This window comes from Antechinus flavipes, chromosome 4 (assembly GCF_016432865.1).
Source record: "Antechinus flavipes isolate AdamAnt ecotype Samford, QLD, Australia chromosome 4, AdamAnt_v2, whole genome shotgun sequence".
Classification (NCBI taxonomy): Eukaryota; Metazoa; Chordata; class Mammalia; order Dasyuromorphia; family Dasyuridae; genus Antechinus; species Antechinus flavipes.
Window position 1 is genome coordinate 220,372,123 of NC_067401.1, and position 23,543 is coordinate 220,395,665.

The window sequence follows — 23,543 nt, forward strand, 5'->3', positions numbered from 1 at the left end:
TAATTTGCCATCACCATAGCAATTCATCTCTCTGGGACCATGGAACTTGGCTGCTTTGTGTAAAAGAACAGCAAATATCTTTTCTTTCCCCATAAGAGGTTTGAAAACCTAGTTGTTAACATGTGACCCTCTCATTGGAATTCTACACAGTGGCCAGAGAAGTTCTAAATCCCACTCAGATGGAAATTCTGTGCAAATATACATCTCACGCTTTGGAAGAGAAGAGAATGCAAGGAAAATAGAATGAAAAAGGATATAGTATTCTGAGATGGTACTGGCGCCTTAAAAGTGACAGGAAGTATTGACTTCTATTTTAATGTCTTTTCTGTCTGTGTTTATGCATTTATAGAAGAAACTTTGCTCCTGATGAGATTTTGGGTATTTTTTTTTAAAACAATACCCCAAGAAGAAAATTTTCATTTCTCTGCATTTTCTCATCACTGCTATTCTAAATCACAATTTATTTTGGATTTGTTTTTAATCAGAATTTGTGCTGTACTTAGAATGCTGTGGCTGAAATGAGGAAGTTTTCTGTTCCTAAATTCATATATGGCCTGAAATATTTACCAGCAGTATGATTTGGGCAAGTCAATTAACGCTGTTTACCTTAGTTTCCTCATTTATAAAATGAGCTGTAGAAGGAGATAGTCCAGTGTTGCCAAGAAAATCTCAAATGGAATCCCAAAGAGTCAGACATGATTGAAAGAATTGAACAACAATAAAGATGGAGGAATATGACAGAGGGGCAAGAAGCATGTACTGAAGATTGGGTTTTGTACTGCCCTTGGAGTAAGAGTGACCTTAATTTGAATTTGATTCTACCAGTTCTATGATCATGGGCCCTAGGAAACTCTTCAAGACTCCTAGTTTTGGAGGAATTGCCAATCTCAGTTGGTGGGACAAGTTCCTACACTGGGAGTAGTGTCCTTCTGAGCTCTTTCCTCCCTGGTTTTAGTGTTATTGCTCTCTCCTTGTTTTTTCCTACCTGTTTGACCCTATCTTGTTAAGTTGCCTTTGCTTAATCATTACCTGTCTCATTCCCATTGTTGTTGTTGAATCCTTTCAGTTTAATCCAATTCTTTGTGACCTCAATCTTGCAAGGACACTGGAGTGATTTGCCATTTCCTTTTCCAGTTCATTTGACAGATGAGGAAATTGAAGCAAACAGGAGTTGTCCAGGATCATTTGAACTTAGAAAAGCGTCTTTTTGATTCCAGGGTCAGCACTGTGCCATTTGACTATTTTATGGATAACTCTATCCATAGCTTTCTGTTTCCTTTTGGTAAGAAATCATGAAACAGCCATGGAATGGAATGGATAGACCATTGAGAGTCAGAAAGACCTGAATTTCAATCTGGCCTGACACTAATTAGCTGTGTGACACTGCCACAATAAGTTCCTTCAACTGTAAAATGGCATATAATAACAGCATCCACCTTCCAGGTTTGTTGTGAGGATCAAGTTGGATAATATTTGTAAAAACAGAAAGAAGCACTTAGCACAGTGTCTGGCACATAGTAAACACCATACAAATGTATGTTCCCTACCTCCCTTTCATCAGTTTAGTTATCATTTCAATGTAGATAACTTGTAAATATAAATATTCATCTTTCCAATCAGAAAAAATAGACACCTTTCCAAATAGATATTTTTACCTGGGTACTTCATAGCATCATTTGCATCCATTCCTTTCTTGCTTTTTCTATTATTCCATTCTCTTTTCTTTCCAATCCATTCTTCACTGACTTACCTAGCCTGGTCATGTCATTTCCTTATTCAAGAAGGTTCAATGTCTGTTTATTGCCTTTAAGATCCAATGCAAACTATTTTTTGAGACTCTTAGAGTCATTAATAATCTAGCTCCAACTTTTTTTTTCTATACTGATATCCTCTTTCTCTAAAACACTCATATTCCAGCCACATTAGTCCATGCTGTTTCTCTTACCAGAAGACATTCTATCTCCTTTCTCTAGATTATTGTGTAGATTATCATCCCCAAATAGAAAATGCTTTCACTCCTCAATTTTACCACCCTGAAATTCCTGGTTCTTTTCAAGGTTCAATTTAAGTGAAATTTATCTCATGGCATTCCTCCATTTTTAGTGCTATTCCTTAGACTCCCCTCTTCTTCTCAATTTTTGACATTTATTATTATTTTTTAGATCTTGTATTTACTTCAATTAATTAAGAAGACAATAAACTTCAAGTACCTACTGTGTGCCAGATACAGGAAAAAATATAAATGAAGCAATTCCTGCTGACTAGAGGTTGACATTTTATGAGAGGAAACTGTCTGTTTTTGTCTCTGTTTCTGTCTCTGACTCTCTGTGTCATATATATATATGTGTGTATATATATATATATATATATATATATATATAATCCGACTTGATCTTCACAACAAACCTGGAAGGTGGGTACTTTATTATATCTCATTTTACAATTGAGAAAACTTGTTGTGACAGTGTCATATAGCTGAAAAGTATCAGGCCAGATTGGAATTCAGGTTTTTCTGACTCTTAGTGGTCTATCTATTCCATCCCCTGTTTGTTTCATGATGAATATGGCTTTCTGTAGAATTCTTTTTTTTTTTCATGCCAGGGTAATTTTTTTTACAACATTATCCCTTGCACTGATTTCTGTTCCGATTTTTCCCCTCCCTCCTTCCACCCCCTCCCCTAGATGGCAAGCAGTCCTATATATGTTGGATATGTTGCAGTTTATCCTAGATACAATATATGTTTGCAGAACCGAACAGTTCTCTTGTTGCACAGGGAGAATTGGATTCAGAAGGTATAAATAACCCGGGAAGAAAAACAAAAATGCAGATAGTTCACATTCGTTTCCCAGTGTTCTTTCTTTGGGTGTAGCTGCTTCTGTCCGTCATTTATCAATTGAAACTCAGTTAGGTCTCTTTGTCAAAGAAATCCACTTCCATCAAAGTATGTCCTCATACAATATCGTTGTCGAAGTGTATAATGATCTCCTGGTTCTGCTCATTTCACTTAGCATCAGTTCATGTAAGTCTTGCCAGTCCTCTCTGTATTCATCCTGCTGGTCATTTCTTACAGAACAATAATATTCCATAACATTCATATACCACAATTTACCCAGCCATTCTCCAATTGATGGGCATCTATTCATTTTCCAGTTTCTAGCCACTACAAAAATCTTAGATATGAACTTTGAAGGAAGCTAGTGATTCTAAGAGATGGAGCTAAAGAGGGAATATTTTGTAGGCATGAGTACAGAGATGGGAGATAGATGTTGTATGGGAGGAACAACAAGAAAGCCACTTTGGCTAGAACATAGAGTACATGATTATTGACAAAGATTGATAACTGGTTGTGGTGGATTTTAAATGCCAAACTGAATAGTTTGATCTTAGAAGTGATGGGAAATTTTATGACAAGACTTTTGTTTTTGTTTTGTTTTGTTTTCTAATATGGGATGATGAGAGAGAGAAAAAATATTTTTAATTAAAAATAAAATTAAATTATAAAAGAAGTGCTAATTATTACATTGCAGTTTAATGAGCAGAGGTGTGACATGGTCAGATCAGTGCTTTAGGTCTATCACTTTGGAAGCTATGTGGAGTATGATTTAGAGAGAGGAATGATCTCATAGGGTCATAGAATCATTTAAGTTCTAAACAGGGAAGCCACATGTTAATATAAAAATACACATGGAATATACATAAAGATAAGGGGGAATTTATGAGCTTTTTTTTGTGGGGACTAGTGAAAGATTTCATATAGAAAATAGTATTTGAACCAGATTAGAGCAGGAAGTGATCTTAGAAATGACTACTCATTTTATAAATAAGGAAGCTAAGGTCCAAAGTGGGTTTGATGGCACCATGCCTATAAGTCCTGCTATTGTGAAAGCTGAGGCTGGTAAATCTCTTGATTTTGGGAATTTTGAGCTACTGAAAAAGGGAGAGAGGGAAGAAAAGAAAGGGAAGATAGAGGGAGAGGAAAAGAAAGAGGAGAAGAGAGAGAAAGAAATTATGTGATCTGTGCAAAAATGTTTGTGGCAACCCTTTTTCTAGTGGCAAGAAACTGGAAAGTGAATGGATGCCCATCAACTGGAGAATGGCTGAATAAATTATAATATATGAATGTTATGGGATATTATTATTCTGTAAGAAACAACCAGCAGGATGATTTCAGAGGGACCTGGGGAGACTTACATGAACTGATGCTGAGTGAAATGAATAGAACCAGTAGATCATTACACATAGCAACAACAAGATTATATGATGATCAATTCTGATGGACATAGCTTTCTTCAACATTGAGATGATTCAAACCAGTTCCAATTGTTCAGTGATGAAGAAAGCCATATACATCCAGAGAGAGGCCTGTGGGAACTGAGTATTGTTCACAACATAGCATTTTCATTCCTTTTATTGTTGTTTGCTTACATTTTATTTTGCTTCTCTCTCTCTCTCTCTCTCTCTCTCTCTCTCTCTCTCTCTCTCTCTCTCTCTCTTTACTGATTTGATTTGATTTTTTGATTTTTCTTGTGTGGCACGATAATTGTATAAATATGTATGCATATATTGGATTTAACATATATTTCTATCATGTTTAACATAATATTTACGGCTTGCCATCTAGGGGAGGGCATGGGGGAAGGGGAGGAAAATTGGAACACAAGGTTTTGCAAGGGCTAATGTTGAAGGATTGTCCATGCATATGTTTTTGAAAAATAAAAAGCTTTAACAAAGAAAAAAAAAGAAATTGTGATCAATTAAGAAGCAATTTTAATATTGTAAGTAAGAGGTAATGAGGGCTTGAAGTAGGGTAATGGATATATGAAAAGAGTAAAGGGCACAGATGCCATAAAAAGAATATAATTTTAACTTTACACTAAATTTCAATATTTTTTCATTACTTTCTTAAGTTTAGACAATCAACAAAACAATAAACCAAACCCTGATATATAACATTTGTAATTTTCATAGGTGTAAATATTTACATGGACCTAGTTGAAGTTGGCCCACAATGGATTCTACTTCTCCCCTGCCCCCTAGAAAAAAAAAAAACTAATCCAAAATGACAGCAGCAACAACAACAAAAACACCAATATCCCCTCTCCCCCATTATAAATTAGAATATAGTTGCATTCAAACTAGAAAAAGGAATGTGGGGCATAGGACAAAGTTTGCCTATGTCATAGTCATTGCAACAGGCCTAAATATCTTTGAAAAAAAAAAAAACTTTGCTTCTAATTAAGCATTTTCCTATGACATCATGAGGTGGTGACCAGGCCATGCTCATTTCACTCCCAGCTCCCCTGCTCATTCTCAATATTTCTTGATCTCTTCATCAGTGTTCTTGTTCCTGCACTTGAACCATTCACCATTATCTAGCTTTCCTTCATTTATTTTATTCCTATGAGAATGTTAATACATTCTCATGTATGTTAAATGTTGAAAATATTCAATCCCATTTGCTTCTGTTTGCATCCTCAGAATTCCCCTAAGTCCCTGGTAAATACTAAACAATCAATTTTTTCTCTCTGTCTCTGTCTCTGTCTCTGTCTCTCTCTTTTTCTCTCTCACCCTCTCCTCAGTCTCTCTCTTTGTCTCTCTCATTAATATCTGGCCTAACACATTTTAAATGAACATTTTAGTGCTAACTGAAGTTCCTGTTGGCTATTCATCATGCTTTAAGGAGAATAAAGGATAGACTATCTTTTTAATAAGGCTAAAAGTCTTATTTCTTATATATCTTTAGGTCTTTTCTGGAAATTCTGAAACCAAACCATTGATTTTCACATTTGTCCCAACCATACGAAGACTGCCCACTCAGTCTCAAGTTTCTGATGCCTCTAAATGCCTTGTTAAAATTGGTGAAGAACCAAGAGATAAGGGCCCAGGAACAGTAAGTAGTGTAGTCTATGTTCATACTTACATTGAAATTCTCAAAATTTGCATGAAAATGAATTCAATTGTAAAAAAGTTTTTTCAGTGATTATCTCTTTCCCTTTCATTTTTTTCCTTAAACGTTTTGAGTTCTGGGGCCAAAAGTGATGGTTGTATGATTTGTAAGAAGAGTGCATGTGATTACAAATTTTTCTGTTGTCATTCAAGGAATTCTCATTTGTAATAAACCATCATTTGCTGTGATTTCTTGTCGTAGCTCATATGTTCTTTACATTTTAAGCCCTCAAAACTTTTTTTATAATTTTTTTTCGTAAAAATTTAAAAGGAATTAAAATTATTTAGTTTTAATAATTCATTTTGAGAATTTTACTGTAGATGCCCCTAGATTAAAAGCTAGAAAAGAGTTTGGAGGTCACCTAATTTAATGTTCTTATTTTATAGTTGAGGAAATAAATACTTAAAGAGGTTATTTGATTTAGTCAAGATCATATGATCTCATATTGCCTATTTTCTTGTCCAACATTGGGCAGCCAGGTAGGACAGTGCACTGGGGAGTCAGACCTAAGTTCAAATCTGGCCTCACATACTTAATTGTTCTGTGATCCTGATAAAATCACTTAACTGTTGTCTACATCCCTTTTCTAATTATTAAATGAGGGAAAAAAATAGCACCTATCTCTCAGAGAGGTTGTAAGGATTAAATGACTTAATATTTGCAAAGTGCTTAGTACAGTATCTGGCACTGCATAGGTTTTATATAGATATTAAATATTATTTTTTATTGAACCACAGACATTTATAAGACCTCTGCCTCATAAAGATAGCCCTTAAATTATTGGAGAGAAGGAAAAAATCTGATTGATATTTTTGATATATTATATTCTTTATATCCTTGGCACAAAATAGGCACTTAGTAAAAGGTTATTCATTCATTTTTTTCTAGACCATAGTAACATATTGATCTATGGTCCTTGAATATGATTATAGATTATCTTGAATAGCTAGGTGGCACAGTGGATAAAATACCTGCTCTGGATTAAAGAAGACCTGAGTTCTAATTCAGCCTGTCAGACACTTACTAGATCTTGAGAACTTGTTTGCCTCAGTTTTCTCATCTGTAAAAATGAACGTGAGAAAGAAATGTAAACCACAAATGGGATCATGAAGAATTAGACATTACTAATCAACTAAACAATAGCAACATTTCAAAGAGTAAACAAACTAAATGATTTTCAGAAACTACTTGAACAATATCTAAGTCAAATATATGAAAAGTTTTTCTTCAACTCAGATTCTGAGATGGGCTCCCCCTACTTTTAATGCATTTTTTAGATTGATATGTATGATATTTTTCTGGGTTGGTGTATATCTATGTTATATGGTAACACCTTCTTACAAGGCTTTAAAACTCATTTTCCTATGGTATTTGTAGCAAATTTCATATACTGAAAACATGATAAACACAAATAATTTCTTTAGTTGGTTAAGGCAGTATGTGTGGTTTAGTGGATAGAGCACTAGAACCTTAGACTTGGGAGGGCTTAGATTTATATCCTGTCTGCAACACCTTGTTATATATTCAATGTAATCACTTAATCTCTCAGTTTCCTTTCTAAAAAGAGGAATGATACTTGAAATACTTTACTATTATGATGAAAGCACTTTATAAATTCTTAAAGAACTATATAAATGTAATTGATAATTTTTATTATTTTATTTTATAAATATTCCAGATTGAACATGGAACAGGAAAAATAAGATATCATAGAAACAAATCACTATTATGAATGTCTTTCTTATTTTGTTCTTTCCATAATAAGTAGCCTCTTTATTGCATTTTATCTCCGGGAAACTAGCTCAGTTCAGGCCATAGATTGGTAGTGGCCTACAAATGTTAGGGGCTGTTTGATTTTATATTGATGCAGAAAAAGAAATGTTTTAATCTAGGGTAAGCAGACTTAAATTTATCAATCATAAATAGGTAAAGCTAAACAGAGACTTCAGATCACTTTCTTTGGATATACAGACTGCATTCATATGTACTCATGAGTTACTTTAAATGTTTTTATCTACATGCCTGTCTCCTAATTCCTCCTTTCCTTTAACACCTTTGTGTACAAAAGCTCTAGCTGTCTGCCTTGAATCAACTATCAAATTTCATCTCATCATATTCTCAACAGTAGAAAAGTTTAAAATTAAAAAAAAAACTGATTGTTTTAGTTACCTGATTTCTATCTTCCCCTACTTGTAAACCCCCCTCACTGAATTGATTAAATCAGCTAGATTATTTAGTTATTTGTTGTCATATAGATCAGACATTTCAAACATGCAGGAGGCAAGCGATATTTTCTAGTACTAAATTAAAATGAAATTGGAAAATATTAAAACAAATAAATAGAAATACAATAGAACACAGATAATGTTAATATGTAGTTTTCTAAGTCATATGTGGCCTAAAGGAATCCTCATGTGTTTTTTGATCATCCCCTTTTCTATTTGAATTTGACATCACTAACATAACTTATAATACAGATTTATTTTCAGATGTAAGGTGACTTTAGGAATCAAAGAGCAGCAAATAAAGCTGCTATACTTTCTGCTTAATCAAAAATAAGAGAACAGATGAATGATTTGAAATCATACCTCAAAGTATGATTGGATATTAAAAAAAACTAAGCTTTGTTCTAAAATATGCAATTAATTTTTTTTTCCTGAGGCAATGGCACTTTTTAAAAAAAATAATTATAACTTTTTATTGACAGAACACATGCCTGGGTAATTAATTAAAAAAATTTTAAATAATATCTTATTTATTTTCAAAATATATGCAAAGAGTTTCCAACATTTACCCTTGCAAAACCTTGTGTTCCAAATTTTTGCATTTTTTTTTATTATAACCTCAGGATAGTTCATGTCTTGTGGTTTCCATCTAGTATGTAAGACTTTTTCATGCTTTTCATGTTTATCATATATTATGTCCTTTAATGTACTTTATCATTTGGTCAAACTGGCTCTTTTGATGGTATTCACATTGGACTTTCTACCAATTACATAAATTATTCCCTATACCTGGAATGGACTACTTCATCACCTTTATCTCAAATCATCCTTAGTTTCTTTCTAAGCTCAGCAAAAATACCATCTCTTGCCTAAGTCTATTCTGTACCCTCAACATGTTGTACCTTCCCCAATTAACACAGCATTAATTTGCATATGTTTTATATATAATTTTGTGTACACAGTTGATGTTTGATTCAGTTAATACTTTTTGATTATTAATATGGGTAATCCCTAAAGTGCTATAGTTGAGGCCTTATTCACCCCTTTTTATTCTGTATGATTCTTATTTATATTTCCCATTATTTTTTACCAGCTAGTTTCTAGAGCCTTCTCCTTTGGAATACAAAATATCTTGTATATCTTTGTCTTCATGTATATACACACAAATCATCATATATATGTATGTAATGCATACATATAAACACATGTACTTATATACAAAATAAGCACGTTTGTGTATTTTCATGTGTATATACATGTTGTCTACTATATAATGTAAGTTTATTGTGTGGGGGATTTTTTCATTTATTGTCAACACCCCAGTGCCTAATATATTAATGCCTCACACATAAAAAGCACTTAATAAATAGTTGTTGAATTTTTGAATGATAGGCAAGAGAACTCATTGTAAGGGTGAAAAAGAGAATATTTATTTATTTAAACTAAATATATTTATGTCTTTTGCAGTCTAATTCCAATAAATTCTCAGATCACCTGACTTTTAAAAGTGGAATCCGACAAGAGAGTGATATTCAGACATACGCCTGTTCTACAGAAACCAGACAAAAGATTTTCCAAGAGAAAGGACCTAAATTGAATCAACCAGAAACAATGCAGCAGAGTGACCTTTTCAAAGCAGAATATGTCTTTATTGTGGACTCTGAAGGGGAAGAAGAAGCCATAGGCAGAAAAGAGGATAAACAGCTCCCTGTGGGGAATGGTCATGGGTTGGCAAGACCCAAGACCCTAGCTATAGCCCCAGGGCCTGTCATTGCATTGCAAAAATCACATCATGGGGATTTCCAAGTTCCAGGACAATCTGAACTTCCTCAAGATGCAGCCAATCAACAAAAGCAAATACAGGTACTGTTTGCCTTCATTATTTTAATGCTTTCCTGTGACTGGTCCTTCTCAAAGTGTTATACAAATAACATTATACAGACTGGGTTCTGTATCTCAAAGAATTTCCAGGCCAAGACAATCAACAATGCCATGAACAAACATATTCCTTCAGTGAAGACAGTAATATCATTTTCAGCATCCAGAATATAAATAGTTCAACAGTTCAAAAGATTTATGATAAAAATTATCTAGTCTTACCCCATAATGAAGGTAGCTGGTAGATAGAGTTCAGGATGAAAAAGTCTTAAATTCAAATCTTGTTTCAGCAACTTATTAGCTATGTGACCTTAGGAAAGTTACTTCATTCTTAACCCTTTTCTTCACATATAAAATGAAAATGGCATAATAAAAAATCATTATATGTTGATAATAAGCATTCATTATATATTATTCCCCTTCCTGCATACTACTGTTCAGCAAAACTGGTTCCATTTCTATCTTTCATACATACTCTAGTTCATTTTTCATGCTTTGATGTTGGCCATTTTCCAGTCTGGAATATTTATATAAAACAAGAGAATTGTGAGGATAAAATGGGATGATGTACATAAAGCACTTTTGCAAACCTTTAAATCCTAAATAAGTACAAGTGAGAAAAAACTGAGATTAAGAGACTTAGTTACTCAAGGTCATACAGGTTGTAAAGAACAAAACTGAAATTATACTCTGTTCATCTGGCATATATTGCTACTCATCCAGGTCAAAACTCTCTGTGTAGAGGAGTAGATTTTATTAATGAGCCACCCTCCTCCCCTTATACATAGATCATTGATTTAGAGCACCAGGAAGATAATTAGGTCTTCTTCAGGTCCAGGGAAATTAACCAGCTGGGGTCACATACACAGAATTTGAGCTCAGGTAGTTTAATTCCAAATCTAATTTCTTTCCCTAGAATCATATTGTTCTCCTGATATCCATTCTTTTCATGATAACCATATCAAATTAAGCTAGAGTGGTTCTTATTTTATGGGAAATTTGGCTTATGGCCACTATTTCTAGTTTGGTAGGAGCTTCCAGAAATCTTATTGTCCTTTGATGATCCCATATCATGTCCTAACCATGATGAAGCATCAGAGTAGGAATTCATCTGGGGACTCTAATAATTACATCCTAATAAATTGTCAAAGTAACAAAAATAGATCAAATATTTGCATGATGAACAGACTGATCATTGAATGTGTTTGATAAGGATAGATGAGTCTATTGGGGAAAATGATAGGTACGTGAGTATGTATCAATGTGTACAAATTGAATGGGAAATAAATTCAAATTAAGTCCAATGTAATTTGAGAGGGAGAACATTAGCAATTGGAGGAAATCAGAAAAGTTTCACAGTATTTTAGTTGCCTCTTGAAATGGATGTATGAAGACTTGTAGGGAAATGTGTTCGAGACTGGGGAATAGCCAACACCAAGGCATGAAAAGTGAAAAAGAATGTGTATAGGAGACATAGAGATGTCTAGTTTGGCTGGACAGTAATATATGTAGGAAGGGGAGTAATATATAATGAAGATAAACAGACAAACTAGGGACAGGTTATAGAGAGCTTTAAAAACTAGACAACAGCGTTTATATTTGATTCATGAAATAATTGCAAGTCACTGGATTTTATTGAATAAGGAGGATGATTAGAATTATCCAAAAGGAAGGAACTGCCTCAGGATGCAATGAGCTTTCCTTTTTGGAATAAATGGATGAATTTTTACTTGCTAGTTAGGATGGAGAAGTGATTGTTCTTTAGTTATGGAATACAGACACAAAGTGTTTTAGTGGATAAGAGGGATGGACTTAAGATCAGGAAGTCTTAGTGGATAGAGCATCAGCTCTGAAGTCAGGAGGACCTGAATTTACATCTGGTCTCAGACACTTAACACTTCCTAACTGTGTGACTCTGGGCAAGTCACTTAACCCCAATTGTTTCAGGGAGAAAAAAAAAAGGTCAGGAAGACTTGAGTTTAAATCCCATCTGACATTTTTAATATTTGTGTGACTTTGGAAAAGTCACTTAATCTCTTAATTTCAGTTTCCTCATCTATTAAAAGGAAATTATAATACCATCTACCCCTTAGCATTGGATCAAATGATGAAACATATTTACAATACTTTGCAAACCTTAAAGCAATATATACATATTGTTAGATCATTGTGGTGTGCCAACTTTGAGATTGTGTGGAATCATGGGAGTAGAGTACAAGCAGATTTCATGGATAGAGAAACTATTTTGGAAATGGAATTATGGTAGGAAAGAGTCCTGGTGGGGCACAGACAAAGATTATACAAAAGATTCTGGTGGTAGGAGCAGCTAGGTAGCATAGTCAATGGAGTGTCAGGCTTGGAATCAGGAAGACTCATCTTCACACTCACTAGCTATGTAATCCTGGGCAAGTAATTTAATCTTGTTTATCTCAGTTTCTTATCTATCAAATGATCTGGAGAAGGAGATGGCAAATGATTATGATATATTTGCCAAGAGAACCCCCAAATAGAGTCACAAACAGTTATGTACATTATTGAATAATAACTGAACAACAATGGAAAGTTAGAAGAGAATGGGAGCAAGTTATGAAGGCATTATTAAATAAAAAATATATAAGGATATGGCTAAAGCCTGGATGTGGGGAATAATAACTTAAGAATGACTTTGAAGTTTTTGTTTAGGAGATATATATAAAAGATGAATCAGTGTGATGGAGAAATTGGACCAGGGAAAGATGACTAGAAAAACTCATTTTCTCTGCAATATGTTTGAATGAGTTTTAAGACATTCACTTTAACGTATGTTAGACAAGTATCTTAGACAGACAAGCCAAATGCAACACAAACATGACCACTGGGACTATCATCATACAACAGTCTTTTATATTCCATCTTCTTTTCTTCAATTCTCTTCTACTTATTCCTCTAGCCTGAAAATTGCAGTGGAATCAATCATTTTGCTCCCTGGCCAGCTAACCGTGTATGATTTCTTGAGTTCAAGTCATCATTAAAAATATGTAGCAATCTATTGGCACTCACCATTCATTTCTCTATTGTCCTTTGGGTCAAATGTTACTCTGTTTCCTTGGAGATAGTGATGCTCTAAGATTTTACATCTGTATAACATCACCGGCAAATTACTTATGTTGAAAAGAGGATTCTAGCACCAGGAACAGCTTGTGTTCATTAAAAGCATTGCACAGATTCCCTAATGTAATCCATTTTGTGCTTTTCTTACTGGGCAATTGTGGACCCAACTTATTGGTCATCTTGCTGTGTTCATTACAACTATGTGTGCTGATATGCAAATTCCAGTTCTCTTTTGAATATGTATGTATATATATACATATACACAAATATATCTTTATATATACTTAATAGATATCATATATCTCTTCATTATTAACTGATCTGCTAAGTTATAATCAATTTCATTTGTGTGTGATGTGTGTATGTAAGAGAGACAAAGACAGAAACAGAGACACTAGGATGGAGAGACAGAGACAGAAAGAGAGACAAAGAGACAGTGAGACACACACACACACAGAAACAAGCAGAGAGAGACACAGATATAGAGACAAACAGAGGATAGAGATAGAAACAAAGAGAAACAGAATGAAAGAGAGAAAGGAAATGATAAGATAGACACAGACACACAGAGACAGAGATATAGACAGAGATAGAGAGATGTAGAGAGAGGCAAAGAAACAAAAAGAAAGACAGAGAGAGAATGGTGGTAACAGAGAGAGAGAGAGAGAGAGAGAAAGAGAGAGAGAGAGAGAGAAAGACAGAGACAGAGACAGAGACAGAGACACACAGAGACAGAGATGGGGTGGAGGAGAGATTTTCAGTACTTGCCAAGTCTAGCACCTTCTGCTTTTCTTCTGAAGGAAAAATGATTTACAGATATGAGATTTTCAATTAAACTACAAAAGATGTTGACTTATTTTGTTAATCAAAATTGCACATTTTCTAACATTTTCTATTTCCATCTTCCTTTGTGCCCAATTTAGCATTGAAATTATCAAATTATGTAAGGGCATCTTGGTTTGTTTTAGAGGTTCTCATTAAATTTCCATAGAGTTTTTCTTCATCTTCATTTTCTTCAAACCCTAGTGACATATAAGCTTCAATGATGGCTTTTCTTCATATGTTCCTCATGAGATTTACAAGATGAAATAATCAAAAACATCATTACATGGTTTTTCTTGTTTTTGCATACAAAATGAAACTAACTCCACCAGTTCCTTTGTGTGTCTCTCCAAGGAGAAGCTGTTATCCACCTTTTTATTTATCTGCATTTAGCTGCACAGTGATATTAATGATATATCAACTTCTTGGTCACTCAGCAAGATCCCTGATTTAGTATGCCTACACATAAGTTAAGATTTAGAAATGGCTTAAAATCAGTGTAATTCTTAACACCCCCTGCTCTCCATTTCAACATTGTTAGAATAAGATTCCCTTAAGATGGAAGGATTTTAATTTTTTTTCTTTTTTTTTCATGTGTTCCAAGTTCTTTTGTATTTCATGTTCTTCTACATATTCATGTGCTTCATTTTTTTTTGTTTATATCATGTCCCCAACTATTCTAATAAATATGCAATTTCAGAGATTTGGAGAGATTTGTCCTCCAAAATAATTCCAACTGCAATCCATCCATGTCTGTCCATTTTGACTTTTGTCTCTATTCTCCCCACCTTCACTATAGAAAGTCCACCCAACATGTTGGCGGCCTTCTTTGTCCCTTTGGTTAAGACCAAAAAAAATTTCAGGGTTGGATTTAGGTATTTTTCTAATCCAACTGATTCCAGAAGAACAATCTCTTTTACAATATATCTGATAAGCAATTTATTCAAACTTTTGCTTGAAGATCTCCAGTTATGGGGATTTTCCTGAGTCAGCCCATTCTATTTTTGGATGGCTCTAATTTTCAGGATTCCCCCCCCTTTTTTATTATAGTTTTTTATGCATAGGCAATACTTTAACATTGACCCTTGCAAAAACTTCTGTTTCAACTTTTCCCCTCCTTCCCTCCACTCCTTCCCCTAGATGGCAGGTAGTCTCATACATGTTAAAAATGTCCAAGTATATGTTGAATACAATATATGTATGCATATTTATGTAGTTATCTTGCTGCACAAGAAAAATCAGATTTAGAAAGAAAGTAAAAATAACCTGGGAAGAAAAACAAAAATGCAAGCAAACAATATCAGAAAGAATGTAAATTCTATGTTGTACTCCACACTCATTTCCCAGTGTTCTTTGGCTAGGTGTAGATGGTTCTGTTCATTATTGATCAATTGAAAATGATTTGGATCTTCTCATTGTTGAAGATAGCCACTTCCATCAGAATCGATCCTCATATACTATTGTTGTTGAAATGTATAATGATCTACTGGTTCTTCTCATTTCACTAAGCATCAGTTCATGTAAGTCTCTGCAAGCCTCTCTGTATTCATCCTACTGGTCATTTCTTACAGAACATTAATATTCCATAACATTCATATACCATAATTTATTCAGCCATTCTCCAATTGATGGACATCCATTTAATTTCCAGTTTCTAGCCACTATGAAAAGGACTGCCACAAATATTTTGGCACATAGAGGTCCTTTTCCCTTCTTTAATATCTTTTTGGGATATAAGCCTGTTGATTCTGATGACCTAATTAGCATGGGATCCAAAAACATTGGTATTTTAAAGAAGATTGACATTCCTTCTGTCTTTATTGATGAGATATCAGCTAATTCACTTAAAGATGAATTCACATATGAAAAAGGAGGCCATATTGTTTTGGTTCCAGAGTTTAGCCTTCCTCTAGAATACTACCGAATACCATTCCTCATCATAGTGGGAGTATGTCTCATCTTGATTGTCATCTTCACGATCACAAAATTTGTACAAGACAGACATAGAGCTAGAAGGAATCGACTTTGTAAAGATCAACTTAAAAAGCTCCCTATACATAAATTCAAGAAAGGAGAGGAATATGATGTATGTGCCATTTGCCTGGATGAATATGAAGATGGAGACAAACTCAGAATCCTTCCTTGTTCCCATGCATATCACTGCAAGTGTGTGGATCCTTGGCTAATTAAGACCAAAAAACCTGACCAGTATGTAAACAGAAAGTTGTTCCTTCACAAGGAGATTCAGACTCTGACACGGATAGTAGTCAAGAAGAGAATGAAGTCTCAGAACACACCCTTTTACTTAGACCTTTAGTGTCGGTTAAAGCCCAGTCATTTGGGGCTTTATCAGAATCTCATTCCCATCAGAATATGACAGAATCTTCAGACTACAAGGAGGAGAATGACAATGAAAATATTGATAGTAGTGATGCTGAAAATGAAGTGAATCAAGAGAGTATAGTTGTTCAACTGCAACCCAATGGTGAAAGGGATTATAATATAGCAAATACGGTTTGAAGTTCCAAGTCTATTCATCTTCATACCTTGTATGAAAAAAAAATTGTTTATCAGAAATCCCTTTAAACCTTCAGTTGGAAGTCTATAACCAAATCTTGCTGGAAGGTCATAAAATGTTTGTGATACATTTTCAAAGTTATATGTTAAAATGTCTGCCTCCACAGGTAATAAGTTAAAGAATGCAAACAGCTGGACAGTCAAAATAGTATATATCTGCATGGCTGACAACATTAACTAACATCCCTATGGATAACATCATCTTAATCACCTGAGGGAGGAGGGGCCAGGGCTGGGCAGCTGGATCCTCTGGGCCAAGAGCAAATTCGTCCCTAATCCCTACTCAGTCGCGTCAGGAGATTGTAAGTGCCAGCCATGATCCCAGAGCTCGCTCTATTCAGAAAGCCACAAGTAGTTTTGTCCAGGTTCTAGGCATATCCTTGCTATAGATTTCCAGTCATTAGGGGTCGAGATTTCAAAAACCAAATTCTGTAATAACATTTTAACATAAGCTGATGTAGCCCCATAAAAAGTGTAAGCCTTTTTCAGGTCTTTGAGGATTTCTATATCAAAAGGAGCGTATTTTCTATTTTCTTGACCTGAAAAATTAAACTGTTGAATTACAGGAAAAATGTGGTGTTGAAATTCCAATACATTTTCCCCTTACGCTTTGGCCTTAATTAGTCCCTTTTGCCCCAGCCGCTGCCACCTCCGCTGCTTCCTGCGTTCAGCGCTTCCCCTGATTGCCCACTGCTGTCAACGTGTGCATGGCTCAGAGCTCCCGGGGCAACCCTCTGTCTCTGTGATCTCATTGGCTGCACATGTGTCTATTTACATAACCACTAACTTCTTCCAGATTCGACTGATCTTAAGTTATGGGCAGATCAGAAAGCCAGATGGATATAACTGAAATCAGTAGCCCTAAGCCGAAGGCAAAGTGATGGTCTGCTCTGGAGCTGAGTCTTTCGGTCCTCGTGCTTCTGCTCACTATCATAGCGGTCACTATGATAGTTCTTTATGCCACATATGATGATGGAATTTGCAAGTCAGCAGATTGCATAAAATCAGCTGCTTGCATTGCTATGGCAATGGCCCTTCACCTCCAATCCCCTTCTGCTTGCTGGCTTCCTGTCGCCACTGCCCATATTCCTATTGCAATCCTTCTTCACCTCTACTGAGAATTCTCTTTATGAGAATAAAGATTGAAGATTTTTTCCCTTAACCTGAATTCCTGACTCCGGCTGATTTTAAATACACGGTCATCACATAAGCTCAGTAGTAACGCTGCTGGATCAAAGGGTATGCACAGCTTGATGACTTTTTGAGTATTGTTCCAAATTGCTCTCCAGAATGGTTGGATCCATTCACAACTCCACCAACAATGCATTGGTGTCTCAGTTTTCCCACATCCCTTCCAACAGTCATCATTTTTTTTTTCTGTCATCTTAGCCAGTCTGAGAAGTGTGTAGTAATATCTCAAAGTTGTCTTAATTTGCATTTCTCTGACCAATAATGATTTGAAACACTTTTCCATATGAGTAGAAATAGTTTCAATTTCATCATTTGAAAATTGTTCATATCTTTTGACCATTTATTAATTGGAGAATGAATTGATTTCTTATAAATTAGTTAATTCTCTATATATTTTGGAAATGAGGCCTTTATCAGAACTTTTAACTGTAAAAATGTTTTCCCAGTTTATTGCTTCCCTTCTAATCTTGACTGCATTAGTTTTGTTTGTACAAAAGCTTTTTAACTTGATATAGTCAAAAATTTCTATTTTGTGATCAGTAATGATCTCTAGTTCTTCTTTGGTCACAAATTCCTTACTCCTCCACAGGTCTGAGAAGTAAACTATCCTATGTTCTTCTAATTTATTTATAATCTCATTCTTTATACCTAAATCATGAACCCATTTTGATTTTATCTTGATGTACGGTGTTAAGAGTGGGTCAATGCCTAGTTTCTGCCATACTAATTTCCAATTTTCCCAGCAATTTTTATCAAATAGTGAAATCTTATCCCAAAAGTTGGGATCTTTGGGTTTGTCAAACATTAGATTGCTATAGTTATTGACTATTTTGTCCTGTGAACCTAACCTATTCCACTAATCAACTAGTCTATTTCTTAGCCAATATCAAATGGTTTTAGTGACCACTGCTTTATAATATAGTTTTAGATTAGGTACAGCTAGATCACCTTCATTTGATTTTTTTTTTTTTGTTAGTTCCCTTGAAATTCTTGACTTTTTCTTCTTCCAGATGAATTTTATTGTTTTTTTTTTCCCTAGGTCATTAAAATAGTTTCTTGGAAGTCTGATTGGAATACCAATAAATAAATAGATTAGTTTAGGTAGTATTAGGTAGTATCATCTTTATTATATTCGCTCGGCCTATCGAGGAACACTTAATAGTTTTCCTTTGTTTAGATCTGACTTTATTTGTGTGGAAAGTGTTTTGTAGTTTTGCTCATATAGTTGATGACTTTCCCTTGGCAGATAGATTCCCAAATATTTTATACTATTGACAGTTATTTTAAATGAATTTCTTTTTGTATCTCTTGCTTTTGGGTTTTGTTAGTGATGTATAAAAATGCTGATGATTTATGTGCAGTTATTTTGTATTCTACAACTTTGCTAAAGTTGTGGATTATTTCTAATAACTTTGTAGTAAAATCTCTGGGGTTCCCTAGGTATACCATCACATCATCTGCATAGAGTGATTATTTGGTTTCCTCATTACCTACTCTAATTCCTTTAATCTCCTTTTCATCTCTTATTGCTGAAGCTAGCATTTCTAACACAATATTGAATAGTAATGGTGATAGTGGGCAACCTTGTTTCACTCCTGATTTTATTGGAAATGGTTCCAGTTTATCACCATTACATATGATGTTTACTGATGGTATTAAATAGATGCTACTGACTATTTTAAGGAAAAGTCCATTTATTTTTTTACGTTCTAGTGTTTTTAATAGGAATGAGTGTTGGATTTTGTCGAATCCTTTTTCTGCATCTATTGAAATGATCATATGGTTTTTGCTAATTTGGTTGTTGATATTGTCAATTATATTAATAGTTTTCTTAATATTGAACCAACCCTGCATTCCTGATATAAATCCTACTTGGTCATGGTGTATTATCTTGGGAGTGATTTTCTGTAATCTTTTTGCAAATATTTTATTTAAGATTTTTGCATCGATGTTCATTAGGGAGATTGATTTATAATTTTCTTTCTCTGTTTTCATCCTACCTGGTTTGGTATCGGTACCATGTTGTATCATAAAAGGAATTTGCTAGGAGTCCATTTCCTATTTTTAAAAATAATTTATATAGCATTGGAGTTAATTGTTCTTTAAATGTTTGGTAGAATTCATATTTAAATCCATCTGGTCCTGGGGATTTTTTCTTAGGGAATTGATTAATAGCTTGAAAGAAAAAATTTTCTTTTTCTAAAATGGGACTATTTGACCAATTTACTTCTTCCTCTGTTATTTGTGGGCAACCTATATTTTTGAAGGTATTCATCCATTTCATTTAAGTTATCAAATTTATTGGCATAAAGTTGGGCAAAGTAACTCCTAATTATTGCTCTAATTTCCTTTTCATTAGTGGAAAATTATCCCTTTTCATTTTTAAGACTAATACTTTGACTTTCCGCTTTCCTTTTTCTAATTAAATTTACCAAGGGTTTATCTATTTTGTTGGTTTTTTCATAAAACCCACTCTTAGTTTTATTTATTAATTCAACAGCTTTTTTTTTAACTTTCAATTTTATTAATGTCTCCTATTTTTAGAATTGCTAGTTTAGTGTTTGATGGGGGTTTTAAATTTGTTCTTTTTCTACCTTTTTTAGTTGCAAGCCAAATTCATTGATTTTCTCTTATTTTATGCAAGTAGGCCTCTAGAGATATAAATTTCCCCTTATTACTGCTTTGGCTGCATCCAACATTTTGGTATGTAATCTCATTATTGTCATTCTCTTGGGTGAAATTATTAATTGTGTCTATGATTTGCTGTTTCACCCATTCATTTTTTAGGATGAGATTATTTAGTTTCCAATTACTTTTTGGTCTATTTCCCCTGGCTTTTTATTGAATATAATTTTTATTGCATCATGATCTAAAAAGGATGAACTTACTATTTCTGCCTTTCTGCATTTGAATTTGAGATCTTTATATCCTAATATATGGTCAGTTTTTGTATAGGTTTCATGAACTGCCAAGAAGAAATTGTATTCCTTTCTGTCTCCATTTAGTTTTCTCCAAAGATCTATCATACCTAACTTTTCTAGTGTTCTATCTACTCTTTAACTTCTTTCTTATTTATTTTGTGGTTTGATTTATTCTGAGAATGCAAGGTTAAGATTTCCCACTATTATAGTTTTGCTGTCTATTTCTTCTTGCAGCTCTCTTAACTTTTCCTTTAGGAATTTAGATGCTATAACACTTAGTGCATATATGTTTAGTATTGACAATGCTTCATTATCTATGTTACCTTTTAGCAAGATATAGTACCCTTCCTTATCTCTTTTAATTAGATCAATTTTTGCTTTTGCTTGATCTGAAATCATTATGCCTTTTTGAGTTCACCTGAAGCATAGTAGATTCTGCTCCAGCATTTTACCTTTACTCTATATATATTTCTCTGCTTCAAATGTATTTCCTGTAAATAACATATTATAGGATTCTGACTTTTAATCCAGTCTGCTATCCACCTCTGCTTTATAGGGGAGTTTACCCCATTCACATTTACAGTTAAAATGACTAATTCTGTATTTCCTGCCATTTTGTTAACCCCAGATTATGCTTTTCTCTTTCCTTTCCTCCTTACCCCTCTCCCCAGTATTAAACTTATGAACACCACTTGCCTCACACAGCCCTCCTTCTTTAGAATCCTTCTCTCGCCCTTAGAGTCTCTCCTCTTTTCTTAAACCTTTCCCTTACCATTTCAGTAATTCTTCCTATTTAGCCTACCCCTTCTCTTTTTGTTTTTTTTCCTCCCACTTTTCAATGAAGTGGGAGAAGTTTCTCTGTGATCTGAATATTTTCTCTTTGAGCCAATTCTGATGAGAGTAAGATTCACACAATGTTTATCCCCTTTCCTTCTTTCCCTCAGATATAATAGGTTCCCTTTTCCTCTTTGTGAGATATATTACCTCCACTTTCCCCTTTTTCTGGTACAATTTCCTTTCCACCTCTAGATCTTTTTTTTTTTTTTTTTTAAACATTATAACAGTAAAACAAAATTATACATGTACTCTTTATGTAGATCCATAACAGAAATACAGTTCTGAAGAGTTCTTTTTAGCTTTTTATGCTTCTCTTAAATCCTACATTTGGAGGTCAAACTTTTTGTTTAGCTCTGCTTTTTTCACCAGATATGAATGGAATTCACCTATTTCATTGAATATCTATTTTCTTCCTTGGAAGAAAATGCTCAGTTTGCCTGGATAAGTTATTCTTGGCTGCATACCAAGTTCCTTTGCCTTTTGGAATATCAGATTCCAGGCCCTTCAATCCTTTAATGTGGATGTTGCTAGATCCTGAGTAATCCTTATTGTGGCTCCTCAGAATTTGGATTGTTTTTTTCTGGCTGCTTGTAGTATTTCCCCCTTGTTCTGATAGTTCTGGAATTTAGCCATAATGTTTCTTTGGAGTTTTAATTTTGGGATCTCTTTTAGTAGGTGATTGATGAAATCTTTTAATGTCTATTTCATCTTCTGATTCTATGACATCCGGGCAGTTCTCTTTGATGATTTCCTGAAAAATAGTGTCTAGGCTCTATTTTTCATGATGATTTTCAGGGAGTCCAATAATCCTTAGATTATATCTCCTTGATCTATGTTCCAGGTCTGTTGTTTCCCCAAGAGATATTGAACAATATCTTTTTTTTTTAATCTTTGCTTTTTTTCTTTCTTTCTTTCTTTCTTTCTTTCTTTCTTTCTTTCTTTCTTTCTTTCTTTCTTTCTTTCTTTCTTTTTTTTTTTTTGGTTTTGCTTGACTGATTCTTGGTGTCTCCTTGAGTCATTCATTTTCATTTGTTCAATTCTAATTTTTAATTAATTATTTTATTCATTTGCTTTTTTATTTCTTTTTGTAATTGTCCAATTGAGTTTCTAAATGACTTGTGTTCTATGTTTTTTTTTTCCATTTCATCAATTTTATTTTTTAAGGAGTTATTTTATTTTTCCAGTTCACAAATTCTGTTTTTCAGGGAGTTGTTTTCTTTTTCCACTCTATCTTTTAATGAGTTACATGCCTTATCCAGACCTTCTTGCAAAGCTTCCCTTTCCTTTCCCCATTTTTCTTCTAGTTCTCTTTTATGAGCCTTTTAAATTTCTTCTATGAGAGCCTTATGTGATGGGGATTATATCATATCCACCTTTAGGTTTTTACCTACAGACAAACTGTTTTTAGTCTCCTCAGGGTTTGAAATATGCTCTCTTTCTGTATAGAAGCTATCTATAGTTAGAGTGTGCTTTGTCTTTTTACTCATTTTAACAACAAAAAAAAGTTGCAGTGTGCTTTTGAGGCAATGTGGGGTTACTGAGCTTCCTCAACAGACAACAGGAAGAGATAGGAAAGTGGCAGCTGAAGACAGTGGCTGCACTGGGATTAGTGGTTGTGTGCTGAGATGTTGCTGAGTCCCTCGAGGTGCTGGGTGAGTGTGACCAGGTCCTGAGAGACTCTAGTGTTTTGGGGTTATAATCTTTACCCTTTGTGTTTATAGCTTCTCTGCTGATTGACTGGCTTGTTGCTAGGGAAAAGTAGCCAACACTGTGGTAAAATTCTCCCTCCAGATTTTCAGCTGGCGAAGAACACACCCCACCCCCCTTCAGTCTGCTCAGCATGAGCTATTCTCCATGCTCTCATTGCCTATCTGGTGAGTCTGCACCTGGCCTAGCCCTGTTTTGCCCCCACATGTGAGCAAAAACAGATCTCTTCTGGTGAATTTCAAGATTATCTTCTGTTGGTAATGTGTTGTACTCCCAATATTCATGGGTTCTGACACTCAAGCACTAATTCAAAGGCTGAGTTTCTTAAAAAATATTTTAAAGGTAGA

The 23,543-nt window shown here is 34.3% G+C and overlaps 2 protein-coding genes across 9 annotated transcripts in view; both read left to right on the forward strand.

Annotated features, from left to right (window-relative positions):
- Positions 1-23,543, forward strand: part of MLIP (muscular LMNA interacting protein) — a 391,579-nt gene that overhangs the window by 134,072 nt on the left and 233,964 nt on the right. For all 8 annotated transcript variants that reach the window (XM_051997169.1, XM_051997172.1, XM_051997175.1 and 5 more), the window contains exons 2-3: positions 5,745-5,891; positions 9,641-10,036. In XM_051997169.1, coding sequence (XP_051853129.1) covers positions 5,745-5,891; positions 9,641-10,036 — 543 coding nt within the window. The remainder of the gene's footprint in view (positions 1-5,744; positions 5,892-9,640; positions 10,037-23,543) is intronic.
- On the forward strand, positions 15,711-16,520 carry LOC127561869 (E3 ubiquitin-protein ligase RNF13-like). The gene is given in 2 exon segments (XM_051997178.1): positions 15,711-16,164; positions 16,167-16,520. Coding segments are annotated over 2 exon segments (753 nt in total). The 5' UTR covers positions 15,711-15,728; the 3' UTR covers positions 16,484-16,520.